The 15806-nt window shown below is 42.2% G+C and overlaps 2 protein-coding genes across 3 annotated transcripts in view; both read right to left on the bottom strand.

The window, feature by feature from the left end:
• LOC118427371 overlaps window positions 1-6152 on the bottom strand; it is a 20160-nt gene extending 14008 nt beyond the window's left edge. The window contains exons 1-6 of one of the 2 annotated variants that reach the window (XM_035837134.1): window positions 6066-6152; window positions 5674-5744; window positions 4546-4649; window positions 3965-4120; window positions 2734-2907; window positions 2226-2390 (exon numbers count right to left, since the gene is read on the bottom strand). In XM_035837134.1, the coding sequence (XP_035693027.1) occupies window positions 2226-2390; window positions 2734-2907; window positions 3965-4120; window positions 4546-4649; window positions 5674-5729 (655 nt within the window). In that variant the 5' untranslated portion in view covers window positions 5730-5744; window positions 6066-6152. The remainder of the gene's footprint in view (window positions 1-2225; window positions 2391-2733; window positions 2908-3964; window positions 4121-4545; window positions 4650-5673; window positions 5745-6065) is intronic. The other variant, XM_035837132.1, reaches the window with a different exon arrangement.
• Window positions 6153-8326: 2174 nt separating this feature from the next.
• Window positions 8327-13156, bottom strand: LOC118427369. The gene is made up of 7 exons (XM_035837129.1): window positions 13087-13156; window positions 12341-12447; window positions 11478-11633; window positions 10737-10913; window positions 9644-9808; window positions 8931-9029; window positions 8327-8399 (listed from the first exon to the last, which is right to left on the bottom strand). The coding sequence occupies exons 1-6, from the start codon at window positions 13140-13142 to the stop codon at window positions 8932-8934; spliced, it is 759 nt and encodes a 252-aa protein (XP_035693022.1). The 5' UTR covers window positions 13143-13156; the 3' UTR covers window positions 8327-8399; window position 8931.
• Between the last annotated feature and the right edge of the window lie 2650 nt (window positions 13157-15806).

The following is a 15806-nucleotide window of genomic DNA, read 5'->3' as shown; positions in this document are numbered from 1 at the left end:
ACTTGCGTCGATGGCATTTCTTCTTCACGAGTCCTTGCGATTATTGCCAGTTTCAGCTCGTACTACTGTAAACTCGCACTAGTGTAAACTCGTAACAGTGTAAACTCGTACCAGTGCAAACTCGTACCAGTGTAAACTCGTACTAGTGCAAGCTCATACCAATGTAAACTCGTGCCATTGTAAGCTCATACCAGTGTAAACTCGTACCAGTGTAAACTCGTACCATTGTAAGCTCGTACCATTGTAAGCTCGTACCAGTTGAAACTCGTGTAAGCTCGTAACAGTGTAAACTCGTACCAGTGTAAGCTCGTAACAGTGTAAACTCGTACCAGTGTAAACTCGTACCAGTGTAAACTCGTACCATTGTTAGCTCGAACCAGTGTAAACTCGTACCGGTGTAAACTCGTAGCAGTGTAAACTTGTACCAGTGTAAATTCGTACCATTGTAAGCTCGTACCAGTTGAAACTCGTACCAGTGTAAGCTCGTACCATTGTAAGCTCGTAACAGTGTAAACTCGTACCAGTGTAAACTCGTAGCAGTGTAAACCCGTACCATTGCAAGCTCGTACCAGTATAAACTCGTAGCAGTGTAAACTCGTACCATTGTTAGCTCGAACCAGTGTAAACTCGTACCGGTGTAAACTTGTACCGGTGTAAACTTGTACCATTGTAAACTCGTACCGGTGTAAAACCGTATCATTGTAATCTCGCCCAAATGTAAACTTGCACTTGTGTAATCTCGTACCAGTGTAAACTCGGTTCAATAAGTGTGAAAGATGTCTCTAGCTAGCGGCTGATCAAAACTATGGTTTAAAAGTTACGTTAAAAAAACACGAACGACTTTTGTTTTGACAATATGGTCGCACTTTTATGCCCGTATAATAAATTTTGTTTTGCAGCCGCTACGGGTGAATCTCCGGTCCGGAAACCATAGGATCCTGCTGTAGGGAAAGGGAAACAAAATAAATGACAATAAAATCACTGTACCTAATTTTCCATTTAGATTCCTTTTATCCACTATTCCTACCAGCACCTACAATTTTTCTTTGGGCATGGACTTCAATATAAACTTTCAGTGTTTTATAAAACTTTTGAATAGCTACGTATTACCTACTATGTTAGTCTGAGATAGTACATAGTATACGTACAAAATTGAATTTGCCATATTGCACCACAATGCATGGAAAGCTCGCTGGTAATAACAAAAAGGGCACAATAAGACATGTGACGTGTTTTTGATGCACACTACTTTTAGATATCTTAGGAAAAAATCAAGAAAAAAACATTTTCTGTCAGATCACAGAATTTCTATTGAACCTCCCAAAAATTATCCCATCCCCCCTACCCCTCTTTAATCCTCAACATGGCTTCATATCTTCATGGCGGTCGGGTGTGCCCCCCCCCCCCCCACACACACACCAAAACCACCCCCCCACACACACACACACACCCCTGAATAACAGACTTGTGTTTGTGCTATCTGTGACTAGACAGGAAATGGACTTCTCTTCGGAACTTGAGGAGAAGAGAACCTTAGTTTTCGTTCGGGTTGGTTCCGCCGCCCGCCAGGAGGATGGCGTCCCACACAACAAGGAACCCGCTCTCCTCTCCGTTCTCTAGGTAGTTACTATCTATAAGCAGTGGAACATCAAATATTAGTTCAAAGCAAACAACAAAATACCAGAAATATTCATCTACTTTTATCAAAGAACCCACCATTATGTGTGAATCTTATGCATGGTTTGTGTGTATAGTTGTTGTCCTGTTAAGTTGTTGAAAGACCACAGTACAGAAAGAATACATAACGTGTACTTGTATATCATGCTAAATGTCAAGTATACTTTTGCATAGAGTGGGGACCATTCCTGGTGTAAATGGTTCAAAGCCTACAGTCCTATGGCCACACCTGTGGCAATTACTGTCGTATTGAGGTCACTAGGCGCTGTCATTACAGACCCTTAAGATTCTACACACCTAATGCGCCCGACTGCAAAGCGAGAGTAGTCGGCCCACCCAATAACAATAACAATAGAATCGAGAGGACACTATTTGACTACCCCCCTTTCCCTACCAAATGCTCTTCCACAGTAGCTGAGTCGTGTTTTGTTGGCCTGTGTGGCAAAGTTGCACACCAAAGACATTGTTTTACTATATTCATTTTCAGCGATGCTTCGGGAGCGGGCCTTTTCAACTTCAGCACTCAGTTTGTTGCGAAATAAACGTACTGTCGAAGTCAAGCCTGTGGAAGATCCTTCCCAGGTTCATACGGTGGCTATGTGCCTCCTGGAAGTCGACCATCCCGTCATCGTTGTTGTCCTGATCGTCCATGAACTGGTCAGTCGCGGCACCCATCAGCACATTCAGCTCTTCAGCCGTCAGTTCCTGGTTACCTGAATGAGAAAAAATTGTCGGAAAATATATTTTTAGTCAATATGACTAATTGTCAAGCAGATCCTACGGTAGCATAAGATAGTATATCTGGCTGACTACACTCCTAGGCCAGTTTGATACTATATCTTATGCCATTGTAAGATCTGTTTGGAGATTAAATATGACCACATAAAGACTGAGTAGACAGGACAAACAGTGAACCAGCTGGCAAGTTGGGCTGAAGGCTACAGGCATGGAAGAATCTATTATGTATTATGTATTTTGAACCATGTGTGTAAAATTAATAGATATTTAACTAGCATCAGTCCTTTAACTGGACTTTAAAACTCCAGTAATTTATACCGTCCACATCCAAGGCCGTCAACACCTCGTCATAGTTCATGTGGCTCGCGATTTCCAGCCTGGAGATCTTGCCATCGCCGTTAGAGTCCAGGGGGTTGTCGGCGGCCGGGCTGTAGATGGTGTCGTAGATGTAGTTCATCTGGTAAGCCTCTGCAACGTCCAGACTCCCGTCACCTGTAGGTGTACATGTAGAAAAGTTTCTTTTTAAAACTTCACAAAAATTGGGATTTACCGATGGTGATAATGTACTAGTACACCGTGTTGGTCTGGCAATAGTTTGTGGTAATAGACTAGTTTATAATAGTGTCGTAGATGTACTTCATCTGGTAAGCATCTGCAACGTCCAGACTACCGTCGCCTGTAGGTGTAGAAATAGTTATTTTTGAAACTTAACGGAAATTGGGATTTACCGATGATGATGATGTATACCGTGTACGTCTGGCTTTATGGTTTATTATCTCCATGAAAAACGGAAATATGTATGACTTCCTTTAAGAGACTCTTATCGGAACAGCCAAATGAACCGGGACTTGAATCAGGTAGCAGTTTCTTTCTTTGCATGTATGTAAACATTGTGTATATAGACTTATAGGACTTACATGTATAAGGACTCTAAACGATGTAACTGTATCTCTGTTATATACTTTGTCTGACCCTTGCCTCTTCCCCCATGACCTCAATGAAAAGCAGCCTGCAGACCCATTTGAGATTTCATGAATAAATAAAGGTTCAAACAAACAACAGTTTCGGGTGTGTCTGTCTGTTTGTTTGTCTGTTTGTGTTTCCGGATGTTTGTAGTCAGCAAAGCTAAAAAAACTCTTATTTTTACAATGACTCGTTGGAAACAACCGCATTGACCGTTACTCTGACGCAGGTATCACACCATCCTCCTACACACGGTCCCCAACGGCACTAGCTGACTACCTGTTGGGGCCCTGCCGTCTGGAGGTCCACAAGCGGTTACTGTGAGCGTCGCCACAAACCAGCTGTCAGCCAATCAGAGAATAGGCCTTTTGTGGCCTTTTTGTTTTCGAAAGGGATCACGAAAAGGCCTGATTGGGCGCTGATTGGCTGATTCCCATATAAGGGTAAGCTCATTAATATTTATAAACAGGGCGGCCCGTAACTGAACTGAGTGCTCCAGACAGCAGAGGTGACCACAAGGAGTTTCGACCCTACTTTGGTCCCTCTGCGTTGGAGAATGGTATGACACATTCGATGAAGTAATTACCATTGAAGTCGAACTGCTCGTAAAAGTCTTGCAGAGTCATCCCGTTCTCAATCTCCCTGAAGGTGAGGTGATCGTCGCCGTCGGTGTTGAGTTCGTAAAACTTGTCTCCGGTTCCCCACAGCTCGATGATCTGCGGCAGGTAGATGAAGCCGTCACCTGTACGTAAACGATAACCACACGTTCATGAACCAAAGGATATGAAAATATCTGAAAATAATACAAGCTGCGGCAGTACCGTAGGAAGCCGCTAGGAGGCCCATGGCTGACATTATGCTTCATTTTAACTTTTCATTCAGTTTTTGTACAAAAATGTATCTGATACATATTTTCTAGATAATGTAAACAGTTCTTCGACTTGAAAGTGTCCTTGCCAAAAGTAACGTGAGTCAATTTTCTTTGCAATCCATTTTCTGTCGTGCTTCTCTTGCATGTGCTTTGAAAAGTTGAACAAAATAAAAACAGTGTAAAAATGTCTTGTTCCTGTATATATTTCTTTTTTTTTTCTTTTATCTATACCCAATTGAAACGGGAAGGTCTTTTAGTACCAAAATTCTGTATACACAACGAAAGAGTTTGCTCACCATCTCTGTCCAGGGCGACAAGTACCTCGTGTAGAGACATGCAGATGGAAACTTCAGCATAGGTGATCAGTCCGTCCCCGTCAGCGTCAAGGCCGCCGGTCTGCCTGCATGCACACACACGTCATTAAATGCAGTGGAAGATGAAATACATTTTATATGTAACTGCCCCCCTTATGAGGACGAAAGAAACAACCTTTTTGACACAGTCAAAACAATATTTCCAACTTTTTACCAGTTAGTAGACCTAAAAAAACTATGTTTCTGTTAAAATCACAGAACCCACTAATCATTGAAGAAGTGGGACTTTTCATCAGCCACTGCCTCCAAAGAAGAAGTCAAACCTCCCAGTAAAGAATGTAGAACCATGTACATAGATAGCTGTATAGAATAGACACTTGTTACTTTTTACTGTCTATATCATTGCAATTAGCCTACGGGCATGGATTTGCAAATTTAAAAAAATATTAAAGCTAAGGGCACAACCCACTGTGCGTGCAATTTGTCCGTACGTTTTTTAGGAGGCCACGTCCGCCACGTATTTCTGAAAACGTTCAGGTTGTACAGCACAGGGATACCAAAAGATTGCCCACGCTTTGGCACGTAGACAGCCCGTATTTGTACGTACGGCGGGTTGTGCCCTTAGCTTAAGGTGGTATCACACTGCACTTGCGCCGAGCTTGCGTCACTGCGGGGTTCGTTCACTGTGTCACTGTTTTGTAATAATTTAGATATTGCGTAATACGTAAAAGTATGACATAAAAGACGACAAAACACGCAAAAGTAATAAAATCTCTGAAATTGAGTATCTTTCGAACCCCGCAGTGACGCAAGCGTGACGCAAGTGCAGTGAGATTGGCAACTTAAGGTAACTGTCTCGAAGACAACTTTTGACAATCTTCAAAACCGATGTTCATTGCTATCTCCTAGCATAATAAATCTCCCTCTTCCATCAACTTAGTTCAGTACCTAGAAGCAGTCAAGTGGCCTTGCATTTAACAATCCCTTTACAGAGTGTGTAAGTATGCTTTATCAAGCCTGTAAACCACCCCGATGGGCCCCTTTTACAAATAGGACCGTAAATAAAAGGTATTATATGTTTTAAACTCATGGAACATGTTTAGTACGTACCTCTTCATCGGAGACGCTGTTGCCAGGGCAACGAACAACAGAAGGAATGGAGCCATGGTTGATGCCAAGAGCTGAAAAGTGGCCATCACAAAACATTGTTAGAGAGTAATCCATACATAAGTACGACTGGTAGACTTAATATTCAACGTAGAGCCCTTACTAATAACAAACAACGGTTCAGATTGATAGAATTGTTATCACGATAGTGTTCCTAGCACAGTAAGGAGACTTCTAGGCGTGAACACCAACGCTTTTAATCTGCCGGCTTATTTCAGAACAAGAAACAGGGAGTCTCACAATTTTTTTTACAGTTTCTATCTTAGCAAAAAGCAGAAACCCGCTATCACTGCAAACTAAAAGACGATACAGTACTGAAGAATAAAAAGACTTACGCGAAGGTTCTCTTCTCTTAGAGACACTACACAAGACGTATGAAGTCAGAGACAGATCCGGAGGTACACTCGGTCCTTATATACCAGTCTCCTTGGGAGGCCCAACAGCTTAAGTCAAGACATCCCAAGGTTGGTCAACACCAATGTCCGTTTGAAATGCTATTGTTGACACATATGAGTGTCATTAACATACTACATGGGTGTGTTCTACCAGGGTAAAACAAAGATCGTCTTGGGATGACATCATCCAAGTGAACTAGTTAGATTCAAAATATGGATTTTGATATAAACAATACAACATACGAGGGGTGATCAATATGTTCTCGGCCTAACCCAGAAATAATAAGCACAACTCAAATTTTGAGGCACAACTTTATAGTATGAAGCCTTTTATCAATATCCTCCAAATTACAAATCATTGGAGTCATTACTTTCCAGGCATTCGTTTTATGCAAATTAGAGGGTAAGTGGCGAGAAAAAGAAAGATGAAGTGTGATCAGACAATTTGACCCGCACACCTCAGGTTTCAGATCAATTGTCCACTTTTTTTTCGTTATCCCTTACCTAACGTTACTGGGTGTCACCTGCAATGTAATGATCACAATAATTTGAATTTTGGTACACATTTACATAAGATTTTATACAAGTACGTGGGATTATCAATAAGCACAGCTCAGATTTCGAAGCATAGATGTCAAGTATAACGTCTTATATCAATCTGTACCAAAATTCAAATTATTGTGATCATTACTTTGCAGGCGACACCCAGTAATGTTAGGTAAGGGAGAACGGAAAAAATGGGACAATTGACCTGACCTGGGTGTGTGATCGAACTTGCGCTGCTGGAAGTCAGACACCCAATTCTTTTTACTTGAAATAGGAGGAGAATGATTATCAAACATTTTGACAATGTCTTTTGTTAATTTACGGCATGGGGAACTCGACCCACACATGTCTGATCACAATTCACACCACTTTTTTTCTCGCCACTTACCTTCTAATTTGCATAAAACGAATGCTTGGAAAGTAATGACTCCAATGATTTGTAATTTGGAGGATATTGATAAAAGGCTTCGTACTATAAAGTTGTGCCTCAAAATTTGAGTTGTGCTTATTATTTCTGAGTTAGGCCGAGAACTTATTGATCACCCCTCGTACAACATCTTGATTTGAGAGAGGCTGTTTTGTGCCAATTCCAACGTCTGTTTGAAATGCTATTTTCGCATCAATGACGTAACCTGCCCCCAGGGCCACGCAATTTTGAGGTGAAATCCTCCATAGCTAGTCAGACTCAAAATCGATCGGTTCTGTTTGTGCGGTATGACCAATTTGACCACAGACGCCTTAGTTTTAGAACATATTTTAATCAAAGTATAAATACGAATGTCTGTTTGGAGTTCATGGATGACGCAGGTGGGGTTATATTGCCTGTGAAAGCTCGTACTAAATTTAGCACCAGCTCATACTAGTGTAAGCTCGTACCATTGTAAGCCCATACTAGTGTAAGCTCGTACCGGTGTAAACTCGGACCATTGTAAGCTCGTACTGGTGTAAGCTCTTACTAAGGGCAGCTCGTACAAGTGTAAACTCGGACCATTGTAAGCTCGCACCAGTGTAAACCCGTACCATTGTTAGCTCGTACCATTGTAAACTCGTACCAATGTAAACTCGTACCAGTGTAAGCTCGTACCAGTGTAAACTCGGACCATTGTAAGCTCGCACCGGTGTAAAACCCTTACCATCGTAAGCTCGTACCAATTCAAACTCGTACCATTGTAAGGTCGTACATGTACCAGTCTAAACTCGTACCCAGAACATAGTGTGCATAATGACGGATGTTTTTGTTTGTTTGTTTGTTTGTTTGTTTGTGTTGCATACCCGGTAAACCGCCTCATGGCGTAACACATCAGGTTTGTGCTGAACAGTACAGGCTGCATATCCGGACAGTTCTATTTTAACCACTCACACCGGTATGGACGGTACTCTTTTCAATAAGTATGGTGGGTTCTCTAACGTGCTCGAGGTATGGCTCTAGCTCTCCTCACACACAGCATCTACGTTCAACGGATTTCGATGGTTCAAAGTTTTATAACATGTAATGTGGATAAATGCATGATATTTTGAAATAAAGTATAAATTTGTGACGACAAAATCACAAATAAACGGTTTAGATGGCCATAATTTTATATATGTGGTTATAATATGTATATATATATATATTTGTGGTTACAAAAAAAAACATAGACGACTTTTGTTTTTATAATATGGTCGCGTTTTTATTCCCGTATGTTTGTTTTGCAGCCGCTACTGCGGTCCGGAAACCAGAGGGTCCTTCTGTAGGGAAAAGGAAAGAAAATAAGTGGCAATAAAATCAGGGTACCTATCAATTCAGATTCTTACTGTCCACTATTCTTACTAGCACTTGCATTTTTTGTGGCTGGGAGGGGGCATAAACTTCAATATTAACTTTCAATGTTTAAAAAAAAATTTAAATACATGTAGCTACCTCCTATTAAGATATATCCGGAGATAGTATGTATTACATGTACAAAATTGGATTTGCCATATTCCACGAAAACGCATGGAAAGCCCGCTAGTAATGTCAAAGATGCTAATCTCCAAGCAGATCCTAAGGTAGCATAAGATAGTATCAAAAGCTGACAGGGGAGTGAAGCTGGCTTAGGAGTGCGTTTCTCTACATGGAAAATGGACACCTCTTTGCTAACTACACTCCTTGGCCAGTTTCATACTTATCTTATGCCATTGTAGGATCTGCTTGGAGATTGAAAGATGGCACAAGAACACCTGTGGTGTGTTTTTTATTAACGCCACTTCTAGATATATGAAGAAAGAGTAAAGAAAAACCTTAGTTTCCGTTGGGGTTGGTGCCACCACCCATCATGACGATAGCGTCCCACACAACGTAGAATCCGCTCCCTTCTCCGTTCTCTAGGTAGTTACTATCTGTGTGCAGTAGAACACCAAAGGTTAGTCAAAAACGAACAACAAAATACAAGAAATATTTATCTAATTTTATCAACATTTGTGTGTGATACATGTTATGCATCGTTTGTATATGTGTTCCAGTGTGTCTAGTTGCTGTCCTGTCAAGTTGTTGTAAAGAACACAGAAAGAATACCTGAGGTATGTTTGTATATTATGCTAAATGTCAAGTCAGGTATATACTTTTGAAAGGAGTATGTGCCCTTCCTGGTGTGAATGGTTCAAAACCTACATTTCTATGGCCGTACATGGGGCAATTACTGTCGTATTGAGGTCACTAGATGCTGTCATCACAGACCCTTGAGATTTTATACATCTAAAGCGCCCGATATGCGACTGCAAAGCGAGAGTAGTCGGTCCGTGCAATGATTAAAATGATAGAATAGAGAGGACACCCTTCGTATTTCCGCCCAAAATGCTCTTCCAGACTTAATGAGTAGGTTTTTTTTCTGTGTGACAATGTTTACTAAAGAGGACGTTGATTTATTGTATTCATTTTTGGCGACGCTTCAGGAACGGGCCTTTTCAACTTCCGCACTGCGTTTGTTTTCTCCTGTGTGGCGAAAGAAACGTACCGTCCAAATCGAGCCTATTGAAGATCCTTCGCAGGTTCATACGGTTGAGGTACGCCTCCTGGAAGTCAACCACTCCGTCATTGTTGCTGTCCTGATCAGCTATGAACTGTGTAGTTCCGACGCCCATCAGTACATTCAGCTCTACAGCCGTCAGTTCTCGGTTACCTAAATGGGAAAAAAATGTGTCAGAAAAATATATTTTTAGTCAACATGTATAAAAGTCAGCATATAACAACACATAAGAAGGGCTGTGTTACACACGAACTGAGTGGAGTGGACAAACATTGTACCAGATGCCAAGTTAGGCTGAAGACCAAAGGGAGTGAAGACTTTGTTATGTATTTTGTACCATGTATGTAAAATTGTATATACAGACTAAAGCTAAACTGCTTAAACCTAGTCTCTACCAGACTGACTACGCTGGCTATTATAGGGAAAATAATTTGCCAGGGGGGTTTTGCTATTAGAGGAGTTGGACGGCCCCAGAAGGGAATCATGAACCGTAGCGTGGATTGACTCCCCTGGCCAATTTTCCGATTTTTTGCAGAATTCTTCGATCCCCGCACCCCCCTAGGGAGGGCTGGTGGAGGCTAGCTTGGACCCACCACCTCTTGAATGCTAGACTATCACACTAGCTACCCACTTGCCTCTAATTCACCTTAATCCGCAATGTACCCAATATCCATTGCTTTTACAACGGTATTTTGGAGTATCAAGTCGGTGGAAAAGACTGTGCGTGCAAACTGCAGTATTGTCAAAATATGGCAGTTTTAAAACCCACAGTCCGTTGATTTGATATCCATATATGTGTACCCTCTTTTAAGAATCAACGGATATAGAAGACCCCAGGGATATAGGGAAACTAGCGTTAGCCATTTAAATGAACTTTAAGACAACAACAATTACTGTAAATGCATTTAAGTTCGCGGGGATTTAATTTCGCGGTAGCTGGAAAAGGGACTTTTCGCGGTGGTTTTAATTTCGCGGTAGCACCATGTACTGTAGTCTCTTACTGCCATGGAAAAATGTTCGCGGTGGTTTTAATTTCGCGGTGAAGTTTCCACCGCGAACATTTCTGCATTTACAGTATTACCGTCCACATCCAAGGCCTTCAGCACCTCGTCGTAGGTCATGTGGCTCAAGATTTCCATCCGGGAGATCTTGCCGTCACCGTTGGAGTCCAGCGGGTTGTCAGCGACGGCATTGTTGTACCAAATGTCGTAGATGAAGTTCACCTGGTAAGCCTCTATAGCATCCAGCATCCCGTCATCTGTATACATAAGCAAAATATCCTACTTAAGCTCAGTTCCATCAGGTTCGAAAAGCTAAGGGCACAGCCCACTGTACACGCAATTTTTCCGTCTGCCACGTATTTCTGAAAACGTTCAGGCTGTACAGGGCAGGCGCGTCGCCCGTACTGGCACGTACGGGGCCGGGGCGAATCGGCAGCCCGATGGCACACAAAGCTTTGCCTACTCCAAAAGCCGTCGGATTCCCTTAAAGTTCGTCCGGAGGCTGACAAGATATGGAAATGCAGGATGGCGCTAGCCGGACACTGTGTCCGGCATACAAAACTGATGGCTAGCCAGCTTATCCTATGGGAGCCAACGGATGGAATGTGGAGGAGGGATATTCTCCAAACATACGAATATATATAAATATTGAACGTTATTCCGGCACGTTATGACATACATCACGGCCAAATCACCCCCAGGCAGCTTCGCCAGCTCGCTGCTGATAGGCGGAACTGGAGAAGGCTTGCAGTCACCTGCGCTGCAGCCGAACGATGAACGATGATGATGAACGAACGACATACATAAGATGAAGTAAATACCGTTGGAGTCGAACTCGTTGAAGAAGTCCTGCAGGCTCATCCCGTTCTCAATCTCCCTGAAGGTCAGGTAATCGTCGCCGTCGGTGTTCAGTTCGTAAAACTTGTCTGCGGACCCCCACAGCTCGACGATCTGCGGCAGGTAGATGAAGCCGTCGCCTAAACGTGAGGAACAATGAATTAGAGTTCCACGAACACATCCCTTAGCCACATAATCATACCTTTATTTTAGGCTTAAACTCTTACTCATGTAATACTGAAGAGTACCCACCCCAATAGCAAACGACTCCACTTCACTAGACTAACACTAATCTGAGTGGATTAAAGAATAGCAGCAATTGAGAAATGTCAACAGTCAATCGGTAATTGAATGAAGAAATACATGAAACATAGAATGTTATAATTAAGGCTAATTATAAGTAAGAAACGTAAATGAATGAGCAATATAAGAATCATGCAATGCTTACGCTAACTATAAATCAGAACATGACTTAGAATAGTCAATCGATTCGAGGTTTAACAAACAATATGGCGGCACAAATCAATCATAGTCTCAACATGAAAGTTCAACAAAGTCAAAATCCTAGATTCAGAACAGAATTTCTTAACGCGAGGCGTGAAGGGGGCAGTACACATCAGAGCCCACCAGCCCACACTCAACAGAGACGGGGGGCGCCATAGATATTCTGATACTCATGACCCCCTCCTGCAAATGTCGTGTATTACTGACATCACTGCTGGAGGTAGAAGGGCCATTCTGTGAACAAGGTCGACGGATACTGACCGAAATTTAGTGTGATAAGTCCCTATAGTTTAATTCAGTGCTGGAAGTAAACTATTAACATAATTAATCATGGCCTGCTTACCATCACTGTCAAGGGCGACAAGAGCTTCGTGCAGGGACATGACGGCGGACACCTCAGCATAGGAGACCATACCGTCCATATCCGCGTCCAGCCCGCCGGTCATCTGCCTACATGCAAAAACATTTGTAATGTATATGTTATTGTTATTGGGTGTGCTGACTACTCTCTCTTGGCAGCCAGGGGCTGAATTGCGAGGGGCTCACGATAGGCGGGGCTAAATCGCAAGGGTCTGGAGCGAGCTGCCATTTGGGGCCACTCAGGTGACCTCAATACGACTGTCTCAAGTGTCTGGAGCGAGCTGACATTCGGCGCCACTCAGGTGACCTCAATACGACAGTACTTTCTCCAGGTGCGGCCAAGGGACTGTACGTCTTATCCGAGAGACGGCCCTAGCCAAAGCTAGATACTCATGTTCATCTGAGTAAAGTTAGGAAAGCCGTGTAAAGTGCCTTTCCCAAGGGCACAAGATCAGTGTCACGCAGCCGGATTCGAACTCGAGACCTCTCGGTCCGAGCCAAACACGCTGCGGCTGCGCCACGCGATCTCACGCGCATATACATAATCATAATTATCATATAATGTTAATGTCAGAATGTTTAACTGGAGTATGTGCCTGAGTGTGAACAGAGGGAATTTTCATTACCTACCCTACACTACAGAACTGCTAGTGTTAGATACGGAACCGTACCAGAATAAGACATCTTAAATTGTTTCACGTTACTTTAAGGTAAATGTACATCACATACCTCTTCATCGGAGACGCCGTTGCCAAGGCAACGAAGAGAAGAAGGAAGGGAGCCATAGTTGATGCCAAGAGCTGAAACATGATCGTCGTTAACCAGTGTTACAACAAGTCAACATAAGTACCACTGCATGGTAGGCCTAAGGTAAGGGTACAACCTGCCGTACTTGCAATTTATCCGTACGTTTTTTCGGAAGGCCACGTCCGCTACGTATTTCTGAAAACGTTCAGGCTGTACAGGGCAGGCGCGTCGCCCGTAATAGCACGTACGTGGGGCGAATACGTAGCCCGATGACAAAGTTTTGCGTGCACGTAAAGTTCTACGGCATGTCTGCGTGTTCCAAAATCTGTCGGATTCCCTACGAGTTCGTACGGAGGTGGTACTTTCCACTTCCGGATCCCAAAAGATTGCCCACGTTTTAGCACGTAGACAGCACATATTTGCACGTACGGTGGATTGTGCCCTTAGCTATAAATAATCAATCTCCAAGCAGATCCTACGGTAGCATAAAATAGTAACAAAAGCTGATAGGAGTGAAGCCGACCTAGGAGCGTGTTTCACTTCTAGGCCGGCTTCACTCCTCTGTCAGCTTTAGATACTATTTTATACTACCGTGGGATCTGCTTGGAGATTAATTCTAAAAGATGGCAGATTTAATGATGCAGGTTATCGAAGCTTTTCAGACAATGTTGTGCCTCATATATTAGTCTGGTATAAAGCTCTGGGTACTAACTCCTCAGTTCCCCGGTAATAGGTACACAACATTTATAATCAATCAATCAATCAATCTATCAATCAATCAATCAATCAATCGTTCGCTTGTATCATAAGAAGCGTTTAGAAGCGTAACGAAAGTTGGAAAGACTGCTAGACGCGAGCATTAACGGTTTTTTTGCCAACTTATTAAATAAAAACACAAGAAAAAGGGATAGAGTACGTGGTTACAAATCGTCCACCGTTGTGAGGCATAGAAAAACAATATTACGATTGCTACATTAAAGACGCTACAGTATGAGAGAACAAGAAGACTCACCTGAAGATCCACGTGGAGACACTACAAGACGTGGGAAGTCTGAGATAGATTCATCATTCAAGCCTTACTTATATGCAAGTCTTTTGGGAGGCGAAACATCTTCAGTCAATACATCCCAAGGTTGGTCAACACCAGTGTCCGCTTGAAATGCGATATTTGATACATCTGGAAGTATTCTACCTGGACAACACAAATATCGTCTTGGGATGACATCCTCAGAAGCGGTTTGTTATGTAACTTTTTACATAACATTTTACATATTATGTTAACAATCCATTTTGAATCTAACTAGGTTGTTTTTGACCAGCACTGTACTGGGATGACATCCTCAAAAACGACCTAGTTAGCTTCAAAATGTCTTATTATGTAAAAGAAGCATCTTAATTTGATAGAATCTGTTTTGTGCCAATACCAACGTCCGATTTAAATCTTCGCACCAATGACGTTACCTGCAAGGCCACGCAAACTTTTTCGTGGGCTGACATTCTGCATAGCTAGTCAGACTCAAAATAGATCATAATGTAAGTGCACTGTTTTGATAAATAAGGCTTTATGTCTGCGGTATAAAAACATCAATTTGACCACAGACTTCATCTCTGTAAAAGTATATCAAATTCAAATCTAACGTTACTAAGGCGTTCTTTTGAAGCAAAGTAGGTGTAGGTTTTATTATTACATAATTTCATTCCTCTGTTTCCCCTGTGCAGTTTGTTCCGAAACTTCCACTCCTGTGTATTTTTTATGATAAGGATGTTTTGCAGGATGCTGTTGTGTTGACTGCCTAAGCTTGATATACTAAACGTTTTAAGTCTATATATGTATGTCTATATTTAGTATAAGTCTATATTATTATGTAACCTGTTTATGTGCACGAAGGACGTTCAAGAAGGTGGCGCAGGTGGTGTAGGGTGTTTGGATCAGAACCCAGAGGTCTCGGGTTCGGGTCCTGCCATGCTACCGATGTTGTCTTATTGGGGAAGGCAGAGTATACTACACTTTCCTCATGATTTACATGATTCACATTTGTGTAACCTTTGCATATGATCCTAACGATTTAGTTGTTAAACCAGTTTTTTCTAGTTAACTGTACTGGAATTGAATTGTTCTGACTAGTTCATTCTGCTTTTGCTGAAGAAGAGTGATGGATGTCACTCGAATCGTCCGGAAGTAAATATCCGTTTTTATCCAGTTGTAGAGATTGAATTGTATTTGAATATTGCTTACCTGGATGTCTAACCTTCATAAACGTACACTTTCCTCAGTTCACCCAGGTGTCAGAATTGGAACCTGGCATCAGTAGGTAACTAGTAGAAGTTGTAGTTAGAATATGTCTGGGTTAGGCCTCCCAATACCGTGCCTAGTAGATAACAATCTATTGGTCCCACTGAATTAAAACGGCAATGGGACTGCCTACTTTTACCCGTGTCGGTAGTTAGACAAAGAAAACTTTATTCAAAATGTGTTATTGGGTGTAGGATGGAACAAAATATTACCTCACCGCTATGATATACAGAAAATAGAATATAATCTACTACCTGCATGTGGCGCAGGTATAGTTTTCAGTCATGTGAGATTTTTTGCAATTGGAAGGGACTTTTCCTGCGATGTATCTCCAGAACGGATTGTAATGATGTACATGGGTTGGCGGCGGTGGCCTGATGGGCTTAGCTGGGATGCACTGCCCGCAAGG

Source organism: Branchiostoma floridae, chromosome 12 (genome assembly GCF_000003815.2).
Source record: "Branchiostoma floridae strain S238N-H82 chromosome 12, Bfl_VNyyK, whole genome shotgun sequence".
NCBI lineage: Eukaryota > Metazoa > Chordata > Leptocardii > Amphioxiformes > Branchiostomatidae > Branchiostoma > Branchiostoma floridae.
The sequence above is the reverse complement of the archived record's forward strand: the minus strand, read 5'-3'. Positions and strand labels throughout refer to the sequence as shown.